The 19,459-nt window shown below is 40.2% G+C and overlaps 1 protein-coding gene across 5 annotated transcripts in view; it reads left to right on the top strand.

The window, feature by feature from the left end:
* The window catches only part of LOC124262398 (small conductance calcium-activated potassium channel protein 2-like), a 297,321-nt gene that overhangs the window by 71,159 nt on the left and 206,703 nt on the right, over positions 1-19,459 (top strand). For all 5 annotated transcript variants that reach the window (XR_006894577.1, XM_046696882.1, XM_046696880.1 and 2 more), the window contains exon 2: positions 12,291-12,386. Coding sequence is in view for 4 of the 5 variants with exons in the window: in XM_046696882.1 (XP_046552838.1) it covers positions 12,291-12,386 (96 nt within the window). In the remaining variant the exon portion in view is untranslated. The remainder of the gene's footprint in view (positions 1-12,290; positions 12,387-19,459) is intronic.

Here is a 19,459-nt window from a genome sequence, read left to right as displayed (position 1 = left end):
GAAGGTTGATGTTCATTGCCAGGACATTGTCTATCAACTACTTTAAAATTATTGCGCCTGTGAGTGACAACGACCGAAAACTAGCGTAGGTCAACACACTTTAATCTGTGATCGTCAAAACAACAATCACCGGGGAGGAACAACCGGAAACACGAGGTTGCCATGAAATAGGGTTTTCCCAACAACTGCTGGCAACTAACATAATGTGAAGGGCCTCTACTGGCGCAACTTCCTTTTCTCTTGTATTCTGAAAAGTGGAAAAAATATATTATAAAACGGGGGAAATGCTGATGATACTGCATTCATCCGGGCACATAATGTTCATGTGGAGAAGTCAATACGGAAAATCCGTCACAATTTACGTGGAAATATCAAATGTCCATGTAATAGTCGTCAAAGCATCTGGGAGGTTTTCTGAATCTCTGTGGCCGCGTTGACTGCGCATCTTCCTCCTGATGAGAAGCATAGTTGGGAGTCTCACGAGGAGATGTAGGCTCAACTTCAGCACTGGGGGGATCTTGATGGTTGACAAGGTCTGTAGTCAATAGTATGGGACCCTGCGGGGGTGGAGAGTTCTACAGGTACTGCTGGTAATCTAGGCGGTGAAGTGTCCAGATCCTTTGTTGCCTCGTCTTCAGAGGAGTCTTCGTCAGGGAGGTATGTAGAGGCAGGAGGTACCTGACAGGGCACACGGTTACAGTCCGATAATCACACTCTGTAAGAGGTGTGCCGTAGTTGGTTGCCACTGAACTTTCGTATGTTACACCACGGGGAATCAACGCTGATCACAAGATATCGACTCTGACCCTTGGTTTTGTCTCTGTCAGGATAAAGGTAAACTACATCTCCCACTGAGATATCGGGGGGAGGGATCACTCGACCAGAGGGACACTTTGAGGCTTCCCTGTATTGATGGTTTGAGAGTCTGTGGTCATGTTGGACTTGGATCAAGTTCATGTCATCCATGCATATTTGACTGTTGGTAAATTGGTCTCTTTGGGTCCACATCTCACGCTAGACAGACCACGTGCCCTAATGCGGGTGTTGAGTCGGCAGGTAGACACAGCGAGTGTAAGTGAGGAGACAGAGCCGCCGAGGGGATCCATGCGAAGGAGTTTCTTCTTCAGTTCCTGTATGGCCCTCTCAGCGACGGGATACTTATTTAGATTTTTTACTCGGCCAACTTCGATGACAAGATTATGGCTAAGTAGGAGGTCATCATTTTGGAGTGCAGAGAATCCTGGTGCAGGATCAACTCTGATAACGTTGGGTGGTCCGTCAAGAGGGGTCACTGGTAAGCATAAAGTCAGTAATGTAGCACGCAGTGTGGAGTGCCGTTCATTTTCAATAAGGGCTGTTGCTGTGAAGGATGTGACTGTTTCTCTGACCACAAGGATGAGTTGATGGTTGCATTTGAGAACGTCAGCTGCAAAACACAGACCCACTGTAGCGTGGGTGGATCGCTAGTTGACTGAGGAGTCAAGGCTTTAGGAACATGCCTCAGGGACTCACACTGGTGACAAGAACTTGTAGTGTCCGAAATTGCTTTGTCCATGTCCAAGGCATAAAAATATCTATGAACCACTGCTTTCATCTGATATGCTGTCGGGTGATCAAGTTGGACATGTAAGGCAGTTAGCAGTCCATTTAACACTTGTCTGGGAACTATGATGCACTCGCGAGCAGGCATAAGTGGGTCTGTGCGTTGTACAACAAGGAGACCATCACGTGCAACAGTTGCAACATTGAGATATCGCTTGACGTCTTTGATGTCGGTTTGTTGTCTGGAAGGCCGGGTGCCTTGTTTCAGATGAGCATGAGTACGCCGTAGAGCTTGGCACTCCGACTAGGTGGCCATCCAGGCAGATCTGCTTGTGAACGGGAGCCGAACAGTTCCTTTCATTACATCCTGTACATTCAGTGTGCGGACTGTAGAGTCTTCAGTGTGATGGATGAAGGCAGATTTGACAGCTGGGTGTGTCGCAAGGAGACGCACGGCGGCTTGCAGAAGTCTGAGGAACATTAGCAGACCCAGATAGGTGACGAACTGAAGCTTGGTACCGGCAAACTGAAGAAAGGAATGTAGAAATCCTTGGGCTCACAGAAAATTCACCTCGACAGAGTTTCTCATAAGCCTGCACACAAGGCTTGCTGTCCGTCAGAATACAGGTTTTGTGGACAGATTGGATGATATAGGGACTGAAGTGTCTTGTGGCCACAGCAATTGATAAGGCTTCAATTTCACAAGGTAGCCATGTTGACTGACGATCACGTAACTTAGCGCTAAAGAACCCTGCTAAGTGTGGCTTGCCCTCTCGTGATGCGTACAATGTGGCCCCAATGCCATGTTGTTTCACTGAACCATCTGTGACGATCCAAAGCTGGTCTGATGGGCAAGGGAGGGTAATTGTTTGGCGACTGTTCAAGGCAATTTGAGCTTGTCGAAAGAAATGACACAAGTCATCAGTCCAGTCCAGTTTCTCATGGGACTCGCGACCGGTGTGGATGCTGTCGAGTGGGGAGAGGATTGAGGCACAGTTGGGAATGACTCTTGCCAGAGTCTTGTAGGCTCCTATGAATGATCTGAGGCCTCTTACTGTTTGTCGGGGTGCACATGTTGATAATGTGGCAATACGATATGCGCTTGCCTTCAAGGTACCTTGGCTCCATATCCATCCAAGGATGGTAGTGGTAGTAGGACAGACTTTAGTCTTATGTTGGGACAACCGCAAGTTGTTTGATTTCAATTTGTCAAGTACGCGTGGCCAATTCAAGTAGAGATCCTCTATGGTGTCGGCACCACAATACAAATCATCTGCTAGTTTGACGACAATACCTTCCTGCTGGAGGTCTCCCAGAACTCGACACATCAGTTCTTCCAGGGCAGTCTCAGAGCCTGGCATGCCCATTGCACACCTCGTGTAAACACGCACACCACAGTACCGCATGGAATCCTTTGCTAAAGGGATCTGGTAAAATGCTTGGCTAAGATCTGTAGTGATGATGTATCCGCCACGAAGCAATTTGTCGCAAAGTGGAGTCGACGTCAGGCATCAACGAAGGTTGAGGCTTGCTATACCGTCCCACATCGGCAAAGGCTGTTACAGTCGAAAACTGCTGTTGGCTTTCTTGACCAGGAAAGAGGGGTTTAGGTACTCGACAGTGATTCCGACCTCTTCTGGGCGGGCAAAAAATGTTCATTGCCTCCAGCTCATCAAATTTTTGCTGCAATTCAATGAGTTTGTTCCTGGAATATTGTGGATCACGTCCCATCCGTTGTGGAGGTTGGACAGGCCCCATATTCACGGTCACCTGGAATTGTCCTAATGCACCATTATAGCCGTCGATGGTGGAGTTGAATACATCGTCGTATTGGTGATGGAGATGTTCAAATTTGACTTTATCATCAGTCGATAGCACACAGTCTGGGTCAAGTTGCACAGGTTCAGAATGCCAGCGTGATGGACTCACATTTGTTACTGAGGAAGAGGCGACGTTGTAAGGTGCTTGGGTACTGCCACTAGCCGGTGAAGAGTCATCCATTACCATGATCGCATGGGCCTGACAAAAGTGTTGATGACTGTGTAGGGTAACTGGTTGGTCAGTTAGGTTTGGAAGACGGATTTTTCCAGCAACGCTAGATACAGCATCTGGGATGGGCCATTCTGGCATCAAGTCATTGCGAGGTTCAACTGCCAGATCACAATCAGATTCTATGAGGGAGTTTGGGAGATCTACCTCAAGGTATTCTCCTGGCCAAATCATATGGGTCTTTCCTGGAGCTCGTAACACATGGGCTCGTCGAAACGCTATGGAGGGTTTTCAAGGAAGCGCCACTTGTACCGTACTGGTATGTCGAACCATCTGCTAGGATGATCGAATGTTTAGCTGGTCGGACTGTAATGTCATTGACCTCCATGAATGGTATCCCTGCAAGGATCTCGACATCCAGGTTTTTCACCACCAGACCTTTAAAAAGAAATTCCTTCCCGTCTCTGGTAAGGGAAAATCTTGTTTCTCCGGAGACATTGAGGGGCGAGAGACCATCGGCATGTCGTGCAGACTGATTACTTTTCTCAATCTTGAGCCCAAGACTGTGAGCAGCTGTTTGGCGAATCATATTTCCAGTAGCTCCGCTGTCAAGAGTGAGGTGTGCAACCTTGTGTCCAAGAAAGGCTGTCATGTGTGGTGATTGACTGACTTGAACTCTCAAGGCTGAGGCTGACATATTGGGCGATGATGCAGGAGACTCCACGGTTGGTGTTTCACCCTCAGTGACGTCCAAGTGTTCTAACTGTGTAGAGAGACCATTCTCCTCTTCTACCAGTATGAATGCGATTTGGCGTGCCTTCGCTAGGTATTTGCGATCAGCCTCTGGTAAATATGAGCACTGACTGAGGAAGTGATTGGTAAACGAACGTCCAGCTTGTTTACAAAGTGGGCATACCTTTCTCAAGGGACGCTGAGGTGTCAATGGTGGCTGTCGACGAGTAGGCAAGGACGTCGCTGATCTCATTACTCTGACATCATCTGCGGCCTGTATGTCATCAATCAAAGAGGGCAGAGCTTGGGAAATTTCAGTTTTGATAGAAGCTAGTGTCTTTGATCTGAGTTCGGTACCATATCGCTGCTTCACAATGCGAGGCAGATCCTTATGAACAAGTTGTAGCCACATCAGGACCACAAAATTCTCCAAGGTAGGTGAAAGGTCCTCGTCTTCCTGCACAGCAACATCATGATTGGTAATGCCGCCACCTTGGGTTAGTAGATTGTCTTCTACGAAAGCTGAAAGTCGCTGAAACAAGTCTTCTGGCCTTTCATCAGGTTCAAGTTTTATGTCACAAAAATCAAGGAAATGTGCGCCAGATGACTGGAATCCATAATGAAGACGAATCATCTGCCAAATAGTAGAAATAGATGTTGCATTTTTGATGATGGAACTACGTGAGATTACAGGGCAATAATTAGCAACTTGTCCAAGCATAACTCTAACATTTTCACTTTTTCCTGGGCAGTGCGACATTTAGCATCCGGTACATCTTCCCCATCATTGACGAATCCCTGTAGTGGATTGGCCCTGGTTTTCCTCTCCCACTGTGCGTCATTAGCAAGAAACGTGGCAAAGTTGGTATCGAGTGACAAGGTATAAAGCAAGTTCAAAAGAATTCACAGTTTCAGTTTTGGTTAAGCACCACTGCTTTGGTGCTCGGTGTGTGTTCGCCATGCTTGTTCGTTCCAATTTATGGTAAAAATTGGTCGATCGCTCACCTATGTGTGAAAATCACTGACAAATGGTCGTTTAGTTGGTAGGAAGCTTCATTAGGGCTCTTGAAACCGCTGCCACCACGCCTGTGAGTGACAACGACCGAAAACTAGCGTAGGTCAACACACTTTAATCTGTGATCGTCAAAACAACAATCGCCGGGGAGGAACAACCGGAAACACGAGGTTGCCACGAAATAGGGTTTTCCCAACAACTGCTGGCAACTAACATAATGTGAAGGGCCTCTACTGGCGTTGCTCATGATGTACAATAATTATTGTCTATAATAATTATGTTGAATGAGTGTTGATTTATTGTGATTACATCAAACTGAAAAAGAACATCAGTTGGATTGGCGGTTTACTACTGCACAACAGTGACTGATTCAGATGTAGCTGATAGCCTCATTGTAACAACTGGTGTGGATCTTGGCAAGGCAGGTCTTGGTGGATGATAAGAGCACCCAATTCTTGATGAGCTGGAAGTAGCTGCAACAGTTTCTGGTTTGGTGGGGAATTGCTCTTACATTTCTGTGTCACTGGTTACAAAAGAAACCATTAAGATACAATAAATTTGTTTATAGGCTGATTCCCAAGTAGACACCATTTCATGGTCCATTTCTCGTGTCCCCTGCCATGATATTGCTGGAATATCGCTAAAAGCAGCGTAAAACCATATTCACTCACTCCCTTTTAGAAAAACTTTAATTGGATAGAGAGATTTGAATAGTCTAACAAAAGCAGGAGAGAAGCATTCATCATTAAGCATGTTGGCTTCAGAATCCAAATAAATTGTTTTGTAGAAAACTTCAGGCTATACATTTATCAAAAAGCCTCCTTTGCAGCCTGTTTCCCATAAAATAGGTTACCCAGGCTTCTGCCCATCTAGACCTTCTTGCCTCTATTCCTGTTAATTTAGGTCAACACAGCTAGGAACAAGGAAGAAATATTGTTCACCAAGGAATAATAGAAATTTAATTATTAACAAAAAAACATAAGATTGTATAATGATAATGGGATGTACAATATGGCGGAGAAAGTTTACTTCCTGGTCTTTCTTTGGTCAACACAGTTCTTGTGACATTGTGTAGGTGAATAACCCTTCTACATGACCAGAGTCATTTATTTCAATAAAGATTTCCATATTTGTATGAACAACAGTTACTTTCCACGTAGCTGCTGCTGTTTTTCACACAATATCCTTCATCCAGGACATCTGTTTTAGCTTTTATGAAGTTTCCTCTTTGTGTGATAAACATACCACTCTTGACTAGATCAATGATGATATTGGTATCTCCAGTGGGAATGTCACTAACATATTGTTGAAATAATGGATGCATCCATTGGAATGTCATATAATAAACAACCAGCCTTAGTCCCCAACCTTGATGGAATCAGCAATGTGAAAAAATGCTTTCAATACAGTTTGCATGTTATGGTTCATTGTATAGATGATTTGGTGATGTTCAGTTTGTTACAGAACTAATTAATAAATGTTAAAGTCTGGTATTCAGAATCTGGTTTAAAAATACTCCACTCAAAATAAGTACAGTAAACTCCCTGGATCTCGAACCCCAAGGGACCATCAAGACAGGTTCGAGATATCTTGTGATTCGAGATTGAAATCTATTGCATATAAGAGGCCTGTATATCAAGCAGGTATGAGACAAGTATCAAGCAGGTATGAGACAAGTATCAAGCAGGTATGATACAAGTATCAAGCAGGTATGAGACAAGTATCAAGCAGGTATGATACAAGTATCAAGCAGGTATGAGACAAGTATCAAGCAGGTATGAGACAAGTATCAAGCAGGTATGAGACAAGTATCAAGCAGGTATGAAACAAGTATCAAGCAGGTATGAAACAAGTATCAAGCAGGTATGAGATAAGTATCAAGCAGGTATGAGACAAGTATCAAGCAGGTATGAGACAAGTATCAAGCAGGTATGAGACAAGTAATGAGACAAGTATCAAGCAGGTATGATACAAGTATCAAGCTGGTATGAGACAAGTATCAGGGAGATATGAGACAAGTATTAAGCAGCTTTGAAACAGGTATTAAGCAGGTATGAGACAAGTATCAAGCAGGTATGAGACAAGTATCAAGCAGGTATGACACAAGTATGAAGCAGGTATGAGACAAGTATCAAGCAGGTATGAAACAAGTATTAAGCAGGTATGAGACAAGTATCAAGCAGGTATGAGTCAAGTATCAAGCAGGTATGAAACAAGTATCAAGCAGGTATGAGACAAGTATGAAGCAGGTATGAGACAAGTATCAAGCAGGTATGAGACAAGTATCAAGCAGGTATGAAACAAGTATTAAGCAGGTATGAGACAAGTATCAAGCAGGTATGATACAAGTATTAAGCAGGTATGAGACAAGTATCAAGTAGGTATGAGACAAGTATCAAACTGGTATGAAACAAGTATCAAGCAGGTATGAAACAAGTATTAAGCAGGTATTAGACCCAATGAATGTACTAATTTTTACAATTGTTTTAGCGTTTTTTCATTTTAACATTCTTTAGTTTGCTTGATGTTATAACCATTTCATTAAGCAGAAGATCCCTTCGTTTTATTCATCATAAGTCTATTTGTATTTATGATGGTAAAACATCAATGAATGTTTTTGGTTCCATATGTCTGCTCCAGGTCACCCTTAAGCTATACCGCCACCACTACCACTTTGGTCATTTCTAATAGAAACTGTACACTGTCACTTGGTACTTTGTAAATACTGGAGCAGGAATGATGATTCTTTGAAGGTTGTATTGTAAATTTAAGGTAAATAAATCAACAACTTTGTATGTTTGATGTTTAACATTTTTTAAGTGTACACATATAAATTTTAACTAAAAAGTATATATTCATGATAATCATCCATTCTCATTCCTAAAATGAGCATGATTGATGTCAAATCTAAATCTACAAAATTACAGACAGAATCCTCCTTTGCGCCATTCAAACATGGTTGCTGATAAGGAACATACATTTGTAGGATCTATTTCTGTTTTGTTTTTTTTTCTTTTTATTTAATGAATATATAATTTAAAGTCATTGGTGCAGGAGCAGTGTCTATCAGCAGTTAAATGTGTCATGTCTTGTACCTGTATCAGTAGGCAATGCATCATCAAGTTTAAGAGTTAGACAATATCATTCTTTCCCTCACCAACATTCGTCACCATTTTGCTTTTCTAGAAAATTGTAGGGTAATCAGCCTCAATAGTCAACAGTTTTTCGAAGGTGGGCTTTCTTGTCAGTGATGTATGGTTATTGTAGCTGACAGTGGCTGTCGTCAAACAGCGAAATAGAATTACCTGTCTTAGCAATATCCAGTCTACAGCTTTATGTGTAACAACCTTAAATTGCCGTTAAATATTACAAAAGACTTCGCTGCATTGACAGAAAAGCTGATCCATACTTTTTTCAACTGATTGATGAGTTCTAGCACCTTTCCACCAATGAGAGTTTAGTGAATGCGTTTTATTTGTGCTCCCTATGACATCCATAAAATATGTAAAATACTCCCATTCACTGTGTTTGAATCGACAAGGTTCTTGTGTAAAATAACACATAGCCCTTGGTAATTTTTGTGTCTATTTTTTGAAAGTCCATTTTTTAGAAGTCCATTATATAATAGTAAAGACATGTTTTTTGCTGTTGAAGACTGAGATACATATTTAAATCACCAATATTTTTGTCGTTTGAGCAATGGATTCTTCTGCTTTAAGGTTATGTGTTTCTGAGACTCCAAATGATATTCTGAAATCAGGGAATATGAACTCATATATAGAGAATACTACACGAGGTCTCATTACATACGAATTATACGAAACGAGTGTCCTTCCTATGGTATCTGACCGGTAAAGCGAGGTCAGATAACATAGAAGGTCACAAGTTCAGATAATTCGTATGTAATGAGACCGAAGTGTGGTATTTATTTATTACCCACGTCTTACATGCATTAAATTGACAAAATAACCTAGTTTTGTTAATATTTTGGTTTCAAACCCGAAACCGGGTTTCATAAAGAGGTTGCGGAAGAGTTTTGTACTGTAGTACAATATTTGCATGACGCCACTGTAATGGCGTCACTGCCTTGGTAACCGACGCCACGATGCATGTCAGTTGTCATCGCCTCGCACACAGCCTCCTACAGTAAACTACTCCGTAGCACCCGTTTCTTGGTTTACAGTTGCTTCTTTTGGCTAACATCTGGTGGAAACATTGCGTTTACGTTTTTAGACGGGTATAATGTCTAAGTTCGACTCACAATAAAACAGCGACACGGCAACGTTCGCGATGTTTACATTCCCACAATGCATTTAGTTGTAGAATGAATGGATCCACGTGTTTGTTATGAATGAAAAAATAGTTACGTCAGAATGTGACCCAATTGAGAGGTCATCGGTTATCCAATCAAATCGTTAGAATCTCAGGTCAAGTCGTTACGACACAGGTCAACGCGATACGACACTCGTGTGACGTACGAGATTAGTATGCAACTACCCATACGTTGACCACGTGGGTAATAAATGTCAATACCAGATCGGTGTCATCCACTCAGTTACAAAATAGCAAATAAGTAAGTTACAATGTAATCTACATCCATTATACTTTTCCTTTAAAAATCTAATAAATCAGCGAAAACAAGAAGCAACATTATCTAAACCCTTTCTATCTGAACTTGGACCATGTTAATTTCCATGTAAAGTTAACGAAGGAACCATTTCCTTGCAGCCATAAGAGACATAATCCATACCATTTACCAGGTTACTTAATGTATTCAGGATATCATTTTGAGAGGAATTATTTTCTGAAACCGGAAGTTCATACAATACTTCCATGGTTTCAAACTAGCGAAGAAGGGTAAGGGCAAAAAGAGAAAGTTTTGAAAAGCTGAGTGATTATTATGGAAGCTCTCATTTTTGCTTGTAATATATTCTTTTGGGTCTTTTTGACAAGTTGGATTTTACTGAAAATAAAGGTGCTGCGTTTTTTCTGAAGCATAAGGGTGGTGGGGTAGTCTAGTGGTTAACGTGTTGTCTCGTCACACCAAAGACCTGGGTTAGATTCCTCACATTGGTACAATGTGTGAAGCCCAATTCTGGTGTCCCCGCTTTGATATTGCAGGAATATTGCTAAAAGTGGCGTAAAACTGAACTCACTCACCCACTCACTATTTCACTGATCATTCATATCAGGTCCTCTGTGGAGAGGTGCCCGGTTTTCTATAAATTCACATTTGAAGTTAATCTTATCATGTCAGTATTAGACTTACTTTCAATATGTGTAATAGGCTTTATTTTTGTTGATACATTGAAGTCCACCAAGGACATCATATTTCATTTCGTTGCTGGATAGTCTTTAAAAAAGTTCTTAAAATACTTGATTTTACAATAGTTTGATGAAATGTGGTGTATATGATCCAAGGGGTGGATCAAGGTCATTGGAAGGATCATTTGTGTTACAAGATGACATTAACACACCAAAAAGGAAACTACAGTGCAAACTACTGTTTGCTTATTCACCTGAATTTTTCGTAACCTTGAAGTGAGTTTTAAAAATATAGAACAATCTTGACATCTGTCATCAGAATGGTGACAAAATAGGATTTTCACTGACTGAAGTACCGATAAATGATACTTTCAGGAGGGTTTTTTCTCCAGTGTTTCTGTTCTCCGGTATATACCTGAAAATCGCCGGTAAAATTTGTTGGGGACCGGTAAATTGAAAGCCAGCAGGACACCGTGTCCGGTAAATAATCATGTATTAAAATAAAAACATCATGGGTAAGCGAAATGACAGTCTTGGCTGTGCTTTCATGGTCACAAAAACTGTTATGCTTTGGAAATACCCAGGCTAAAAATAACTTTAAAATGAGTACTCACAGTATGGTAATAGGATATGACCAACAAATTTCATTCATGACTGGTAAAATTTTAGGTCACCAGACACAGTGTCCGATAAATAATGAAGTCAGCGGAAACACTGTTCTCTGATGTCAGGATTGCATCTTCATGCATGTAAAAAATAGTTTCAATCTGAAAATCAACATATTTCTGTTTGTTTTTAAGTTTTTCAATTTGACCATGACTAAGCCAACACCACAATGTTGAATCAATGCTGAATCAATGCTGAATCAATCTCTTGTCAATGTCATGCTTCAACATTTGGTTGGATTTGAAAGTTAGAATGATGTTAAAGTAATATTGTTGAATCAGCATTAAATATCTGTAGAAACAAGATCCAAGTTTATTTGGGTATTGGTTGCAGAGATATTGAGCTCTCTACCAGTGTGTCCACATTGTAGATCCTTTCAATGTCAGTAAAGTAAATGATTCCATGTCAATATTACATGTATAAAAGTATTTAATGTATGGATTAGAGGTGTACACAAAAACAGCCTGGATAAGTTGTGTAAACACTATCCAATATGGAAGTTTGCATAGAGTTGTTTTGACAATTAACATAGGGTTACTGGACACATTTTGTAATGATTATTGGTGTTTCACAAAAAGCAGACACCCAATAGTTTTGTAGCTGAGTTTCTTATTCAGCTGTTTTGATGAATATTTACACTGAGAACTGGGGATAAATATTAAATGTGGAAGTTATTTTTATGAATTTGTTTATGTTACTTATGTCCTGTTTGAAATAATTGTTAGTGATAGTATATATTCTTGCATTCAGTGTACCTGCTTGTTTGGTACATTTTTTAATTATGGCGCAGAAGAATGTTGATGTACAGAAACTTCTGTCATTTGAATATTCTTATATTCTCTGTTTGTACCTTGAAATGACCATTTGGATTGAGTGTTGCCAATATGTAAGAATATTTCAAGTGAGCTCAACAGTTTTGAGATATGACAGTTTGTGTAAGCCGAAAACAATTTACTTTTCAGGACCAACTACTGTCAGCCTATTTCAGTACATAAGCATGTTCTTTTGTTATATGAGTTTTTATGTGTGTGATCTAGAAGAATGATATGTATGCTATATGTCATGTTTTTGTTTATTTCAGGGAACCTTCTACTCCATTGCCATGAAATCCCTCATTTCCATATCAACTGTGATATTATTGGGTCTGATTCTCGCCTATCATGCACTTGAAATCCAGGTATGTGTGTCCTTTCTTGTTCCATCACTTATGATTTCTTGTTCTCATGTAACATCAGTTTTGGCCTGATAAACAGTCTTATTTTTAGGAAGGATGGTTCTTTAGGAACCAGTTCAATTCCTTAGAGAAACATGACTTTGTGATTTTGTCAGTTAATCAAGCTGTCAAGCTGGTGAGGAAGTTTACTGCTTCCAATGTGACCACATTCACTGCACTTGTTTTCCTCAATCACATGCTTATGACAAAAATGAAACACTTCATACGTGATATATGTACAGGAAGTGGTTCTGACATGGAAGATCAAGCTCACTCAGTATAAACTGGGCATAGAAAATGTGTACCATAACTTGCGTATCTGTAGCTGGCATTTGACAAGCTTAAGCATACTCTTGTTGAGGTAGGGTGTTGATGTTATCACACTTTGTCTCTCTTCTGTAAACGGTCAAGGCCACAATGTGTTAGTTTAGATTTTAAGGATCATTTGGGTTAATCAGTTGAATTAGAACTCTTCAATTTGATTTGTGAAAAGTATGAATCATTCAGTAATTAGTGTATGATACATCGACTTTAAGTTTGTTGCACCACAATTTGAAATTATCCATTACAGGTAACTTACTGGCTTTAAGTTGCACTGCTTTTAGCATGTGTTTTCCTGAAGTGGATTGATGTCATTACTCCAGAAGGAGTTTCTTTGCAACTTTGTTATTAACGTAACTAGAGAGGCAAAGGTACCGTTTGGTACTGGTGTAGTATTTAATTATTGTGGGTGTCTGTTGGTCTTGCAGTGGTGTATCTCCATTTCTGCAGTGGATCCACATCCCTCACAGACTAGTGAATGTAATGATTATAATGATGTATAATGAGCACTTCTATTCATTTTCACGTGAACGTTATCATTGACATAGACAATGATCAAATGTAATTGCCAAATGTAGGATATCATAATCATCCAAACATTGACCCTCGAGTGAAATTAAAAAAGGGGACGCTTGGGTCATGGAATATGTGTTTTCTACAATGGACAGTGATGTCATTAATCTTGAAGCTATAATAATACTATTAATACTATACTAACTAAAGGCATGATACTTATTGTTTTAAAGTTGTACTGCATTACCAACCTGTTTACCAAACCTGAATGTGATGACACTGGACTTGTTTCTTCTAACTTTGTTTGGTGAAGTTGCACTGGATGAGACAAGGATCAAAGATAATAGATATTGCTGTCAGCTGATTTGAAGTTAAAATGGCTCAGAATTCATGTCCGGTGGGAAGGTTATAGGGCAGTCTGACTTCTTTTATATATGATCCAACTGAGCTTATTTTGTGGCCATTCAGCACCCGATAGGGATGTGTCTGCTTCCTTTTATGTGTGTAATCCAATTGAGCTTATTTTGTGGCCATTCGGCAAAAGATAGTATGGATATCATAGGTTCTCATTATAAACCGTTTGACCAATTTGGCATGTTCGTTCAGTTATCTGTCCTTGCATCCATGTTGAAAACCCCTTCATACCTATTACACTGACCGTTTAGAATTGTAATGAAATCTTGCAGGAATATTATTTCCTTGCCCAACATGCCACTTGGACACTTTATGTCACTGACGTGAAATGGAACCATTTCAGTTAATCAATGTTCAGGTCATGCCATGTCCTGACATCATCAGCCGTCTTTGTTCTGTTATTATTCAGTGTTTTGTGGCATGACTTGGCAGTTGACCAGTTGCTACCTGACATTACTTCAGCAATGGGATTTCATTCCACACCACTTTTGTGGGCCTAGATCTGTTGTTTGACATGCAGAACTCACATGTTCATTCATGAAGGGGTTCGGTTACTGTTCCTTAGTTTTCAGGCTGCTATTGTTTGGATAATTCAAATGGTTGTTGCTATAGTTTGGTAATGACATTGGCTATGAACCGTACTGTATTTACATATGCATGTATGTATGCATTTATGTATACCACTATCCATTATATAATATGATTGGATAGATATCATTTGGCAGTCTGGCATTTTTGTTCTGACTTTTATGCAGCTTGACTAGCTCTCATTCATAAACTTTGAGAGGCACCTGGACATCTGTATTTGGACTTTAAATAATCAAATAAGGCTGTTTTAAATTTCAATTGGCAGTGGATATAGAATATGACAAGTGTTTCAACAGCAGAACTATTCTTTCAATATTTCTCTCTGAAACGCTTCATCAGACAAGAACAAAAGTAGTGCCTGTTGTTTTTCAGGACTTGGAGGATAAACTTTGCATTTTGCAAAATATTGGTTGGAAAAATGTTGGTGCTGTTGGTACTACTGGTTGTTTTGGTGCTACTGGTACCACTGGTTGTGTTGGTGCTGCTGTTGGTACTACTGGTTGTGTTAGTGCTGCTGTTGGTACTACTGGTTGTGTTGGTGCTGCTGTTGGTACCCCTGGTTCTGTTGGTGCTGCTGTTGGTACCCCTGGTTCTGTTGGTACTACTGGTTGTGTTGGTGCTGCTGTTGGTACTACTGGTTGTATTGATGCTACTGGTTGTGCTGGTGCTGCTGTTGGTACTACTGGTTGTGTAGGTGCTGTTGTTGGTACTACTGGTTGTGTTGTTGCTGCTGTTGGTGCTACTGGTTGTGTTGGTGCTGCTGTTGATACTACTGGTTGTGCTGGTGCTGCTGTTGGTACTACTGGTTGTGTTGGTGCTGCTGGTTTTGTTGGTGCTGCTGTTGATACTACTGGTTGTGTTGGTGCTGCTGTTGGTACTACTGGTTGTGTGTGGTGCTGCTGTTGATACTACTGGTTGTGTTGGTGCTGCTGGTTATGCTGGTGCTACTGCTGGTACTGCTGGTGTTGCTGGTGTTGCTGGTACCTCTTGTGCTTCAGGTATTGCTGGTACTGCTGGATGTTGCTGGTACCTCTCGTGCTTCAGGTATTGCTGGTACTGCTGGTGTTGCTGGTACCTCTTGTGCTTCAGGTAGTGCTGGTACTGGTGGCATTGCTGGTACCTCTCATGCTTCAGGTATTGCTGGTACTGCTGGTGTTGCTGGTACCCTGGTACGTCTTGTGCTTCAGGTACTGCTGGTGTTGCTGGTACCTCGTGTGCTTCAGGTAGTGCTGTTACTGCTGGTGTTGCTGGTACCTCTTGTGCTTCAGGTACTGCTGGTGTTGCTGGTACCTCTTGTGCTTCAGATACTGCTGGTGTTGCTGGTACCTCTTGTGCTTCAGGTATTGCTGGTACTGCTGGTGTTGCTGGTACCTCTTGTGCTTCTGGTGTTGCTGGTACCTCTTATGCTTCAGGTACTGCTGGTGTTGCTGGTACCTCTTGTGCTTCAGGTACTGCTGGTGTTGCTGGTACCTCTTGTGCTTCAGGTACTGCTGGTGTTGCTGGTACCTCTTGTGCTTCCGGTACTGCTGGTGTTGCTGGTACCTCTTGTGCTTCAGGTAGTGCTGTTACTGCTCATGTTGCTGGTACCTCTTGTGCTTCCGGTACTGCTGGTGTTGCTGGTACCTCTTGTGCTTCAGGTAGTGCTGGTGTTGCTGGTACCTCTTGTGCTTCCGGTAGTGCTGTTACTGCTCATGTTGCTGGTACCTCTTGTGCTTCCTGCTCATGGCTTCCGGTACTGCTGGTACCTCTTGTGCTTCAGGTAGTGCTGGTGTTGCTGGTTCCTCTTGTGCTTCAGGTATTGCTGTTACTGCTGGTGTTGCTGGTACCTCTTGTGCTTCAGGTAGTGCTGTTACTGCTAGTGTTTCTGGTACCTCTTGTGCTTCAGGTAGTGCTGTTACTGCTCGTGTTGCAGGTACCTCTTGTGCTTCAGGTACTGCTGGTAATGCTGACTGTTTTGTTGCAAGAAAATTATGGTGAAAATGAAAAAGAATCATCTGTCACTTTCAGAATAAACAAATATTATTTGTAATAGCTATTCATTACAAGGTGACTCTGACAGTATGGTTGGCATATACCAGTGATTAAACCTGTTTCATGTTACAGGAAACAGCTGTAGATTTAAGGCATCAGGTTTCTCAGTTATATTTGAAGTTTCTGTTGAATTAAGGGTCACTCTTTGATACTGAATAGCAAGAAATTTTTAATGTAACTGTAAAGTATGCAAATGATGTGTTTTTACTGTACTGCAATGTGTCTACACGTATCGTCAATGACCATCCTCCAAAACAGGTGGGAGATAATGAATGTGAGAAATTTCAAAATAACATTGTTTTTCTGAATTGATTCAACTGCATGATACTAAATTAGCATTTAAAGTATTTGTAGATTTTACCCCTTACCTTTATAGCATGGATTTGATTTAGAACAATAGAAATATGCATAATATATTGTATTATGTATCAATACCTGTTTGGTTGTAATTTATTATATAACTGATATCAGGTAGTTTTTTTCTCTGCAATATTTTATACAGACACTAAAGAACAATTAGTACAATGTGACTAATCAATCTTCATTTACAGTCTTTCATCTGAACATCAGTTATGTGAAGAAAAAACAAACTGACATCATCATTTCATATTAACACTCCTGGTAAAAGAAATGAATAGCTGCAATCAATAACATCTGCTATTTCTCAAGAAAACAGTGAAAAAATATATCAAACATAATATGAAAATGGGATAAATAAGTTGTTGCTAACAAATTGTTGCTTCTTGTTTTTTTAGTAACAACAGTTTGATTTCATATATATAGATAGATGCCATCTGATGCCTTCTTACAGTTCTGACTTGCACTATCATGGAATACATTCTGCTCTACACCTATCCTCACGAAATGTGCACCATTTGTAATTTTATGTGTCTCCGCATTAAAATTATTTTTATGCCCCCGCCATATATGGCAGGGGCATATAGGGTTACCCTCGGTGTCTGTCTGTCCGTCCGTCCGTACGAAACAGGGAATGTATTCTATCCACCATAACCGCTCTGTGGAATTCAATGAACTTATACATGGGCTTTCTTGGGACTCTAATGGTGTGCATCTCATATTTTTAAAAAAAATGTTATTGTGTGTTTTTTTAAGTTTAGAGACATTTGAACTTAGGTACATTTTGCTGAATTTCTCTATGATGATAGTGTAATAGGGGATGAAGTCTATCCACTTCTCCACAAAAACTGCTCAACAGAATTGAATGAACTTCTACATGTCTTTTGTAGGGACTCTAAAGGTGTGCATTTCATAATTTTTTATGCAATTTCTTACTTTTGTCACTTTTACAGATGTTTGAACTTAGTTGAATTTTGTTCTATTCAGCAAGTGTTCAAAAACTACTTTATGGAATTCTTTTAGATTACACATGTGCTTTATAGGGACTCTAAAGGCGTGCATCTCATATTTTGATTTTGTATTTTATTCATTTTTCCAATTTTTAATGCCGTTTGAACTTAGATCAATTTTGTTGAATTTCTCTCTGAATATAGTGTTGTAGGGGGTGAAGTCTATCCACTTCTCCACAAAAGCTGCTCAACAGAATTGATTGAGCTTCTACGTGTGTTTCATTGGAACTCTAAAGGTGTGCATCTCATACCTTGTTCATCCAATTTCTTAATTTTGTCACTTCTACAGATGTTTGAACTTAGTTGAATTTGGTTCTATTCATCCAGTTCATCCCATACAACAGGGGGTGTACGTTATCCACTTCTCCTCAAAAACTACTTTATGGAATTCATTTAGATTACACATGTGCTTTATAGGGACTCTAAAGATGTGCATCTCATATTTTGATTTTAGATTTTATTTATTTTTCCAATTTTAATGCCGTTTAAACTTGAATAAATTTTGTTGAATTTCTCTCTGAATATAGTGTTATAGGGGATGAAGTCTATCAACTTCTCCACAAAAGCTGCTCAACAGAATTGATTAAGCTTATACATGTGTTTCATTGAGACTCGAAAGGTGTGCGTGTCATAGTTGCATAGATGTTTATTGAACTTGTTAGTGAATTTTGTTCAATTATTGATCTTTATATGTCTTATGAATGTCAGCGGGGGCATCCGTGTCCCTGGACACAATTTTTTCTTGTTTTTACTGATTTCACTTGTTCATTTCATGTTTATATTAGGCGACAGGCTTGGTAGGTATACGAGACATAGACATTGTTAATGATCTGTTATTCATGTGTGTGACTCAGGGTAGACAGTTAGTGAAAATCACCAAAATGTGCATGTCTCCAATGATATTATGACATTTTGAGTGAATATTTCAAAGTAAATAGTCATCTAGTGTGAACAAAACAGATTATATGTTTGACATAACGTATTGTCCCTTTCGTCCGTACCCAGAACATGTCCTCATCTGGTTTAATTTTTTTTAAATTTATGTTTAATGTGATGTCTCCAAAATGTGTAATCTACATTACCCCATGAAAATTACAATTTAATTATTATAAAAATTATATGTATTCATTAGATAGTATTCCTTATTTGCAGTATTATGTTGGGACAATACAATAGCAACCTCATAGCCACGACATTTCAGCCGATTTCTCACCATGATGCTTCACAGGTTTAGCGTTGTAGAGATTTTTTAAGGATGTAATCTACGTGACCACCATAAGATAAAAACTGTACATCCACTGTCACCCAAAGAGTTTTAAAATGAGTGGACCTATTCAGCAGTAATAACTTAGTGAAGGAGATACTCTTCCTTTACACTTTAAATGTTTGGTGGGGGCTGAGGACATCTGGGTATCCTCCCAAAATGCAGACTCGTTAAAACAACACTTGTTATGGTTGGTTGCATCCTTGATTAGTAGGCTGTACCCTTGATTAAGAAATATGGTATCACCCATGTAACGACTTTTGACAATGTGGCAAGTGATCCTTTATTTCATTTCATTTCTTCTCTGGCTCTCTTCCTTATGACGCTGACAAATGTCACTGCTTGGTCATCGCTAGGTGGATGGTTGTGTTCTGACGTGCCACGAACATAGTCTCTGACTGTTGTGCATTTGCCACTGCATGATCCGTCCACACACCTCCAGTACTAAGGGTGAAACGATACACCGATGTTCCGCTGTACCGCGATGCATGACCCACAATACGATACCGCATACAAGAATGTCCTTACATTGATAAGCC

This window comes from Haliotis rubra, unplaced genomic scaffold (assembly GCF_003918875.1).
Source record: "Haliotis rubra isolate DU_JTF1 unplaced genomic scaffold, ASM391887v1 Scf836, whole genome shotgun sequence".
Lineage (NCBI taxonomy): Eukaryota > Metazoa > Mollusca > Gastropoda > Lepetellida > Haliotidae > Haliotis > Haliotis rubra.
Note: the sequence above shows the minus strand (reverse complement) of the source record. Positions and strands in the feature narration are given on the sequence as shown.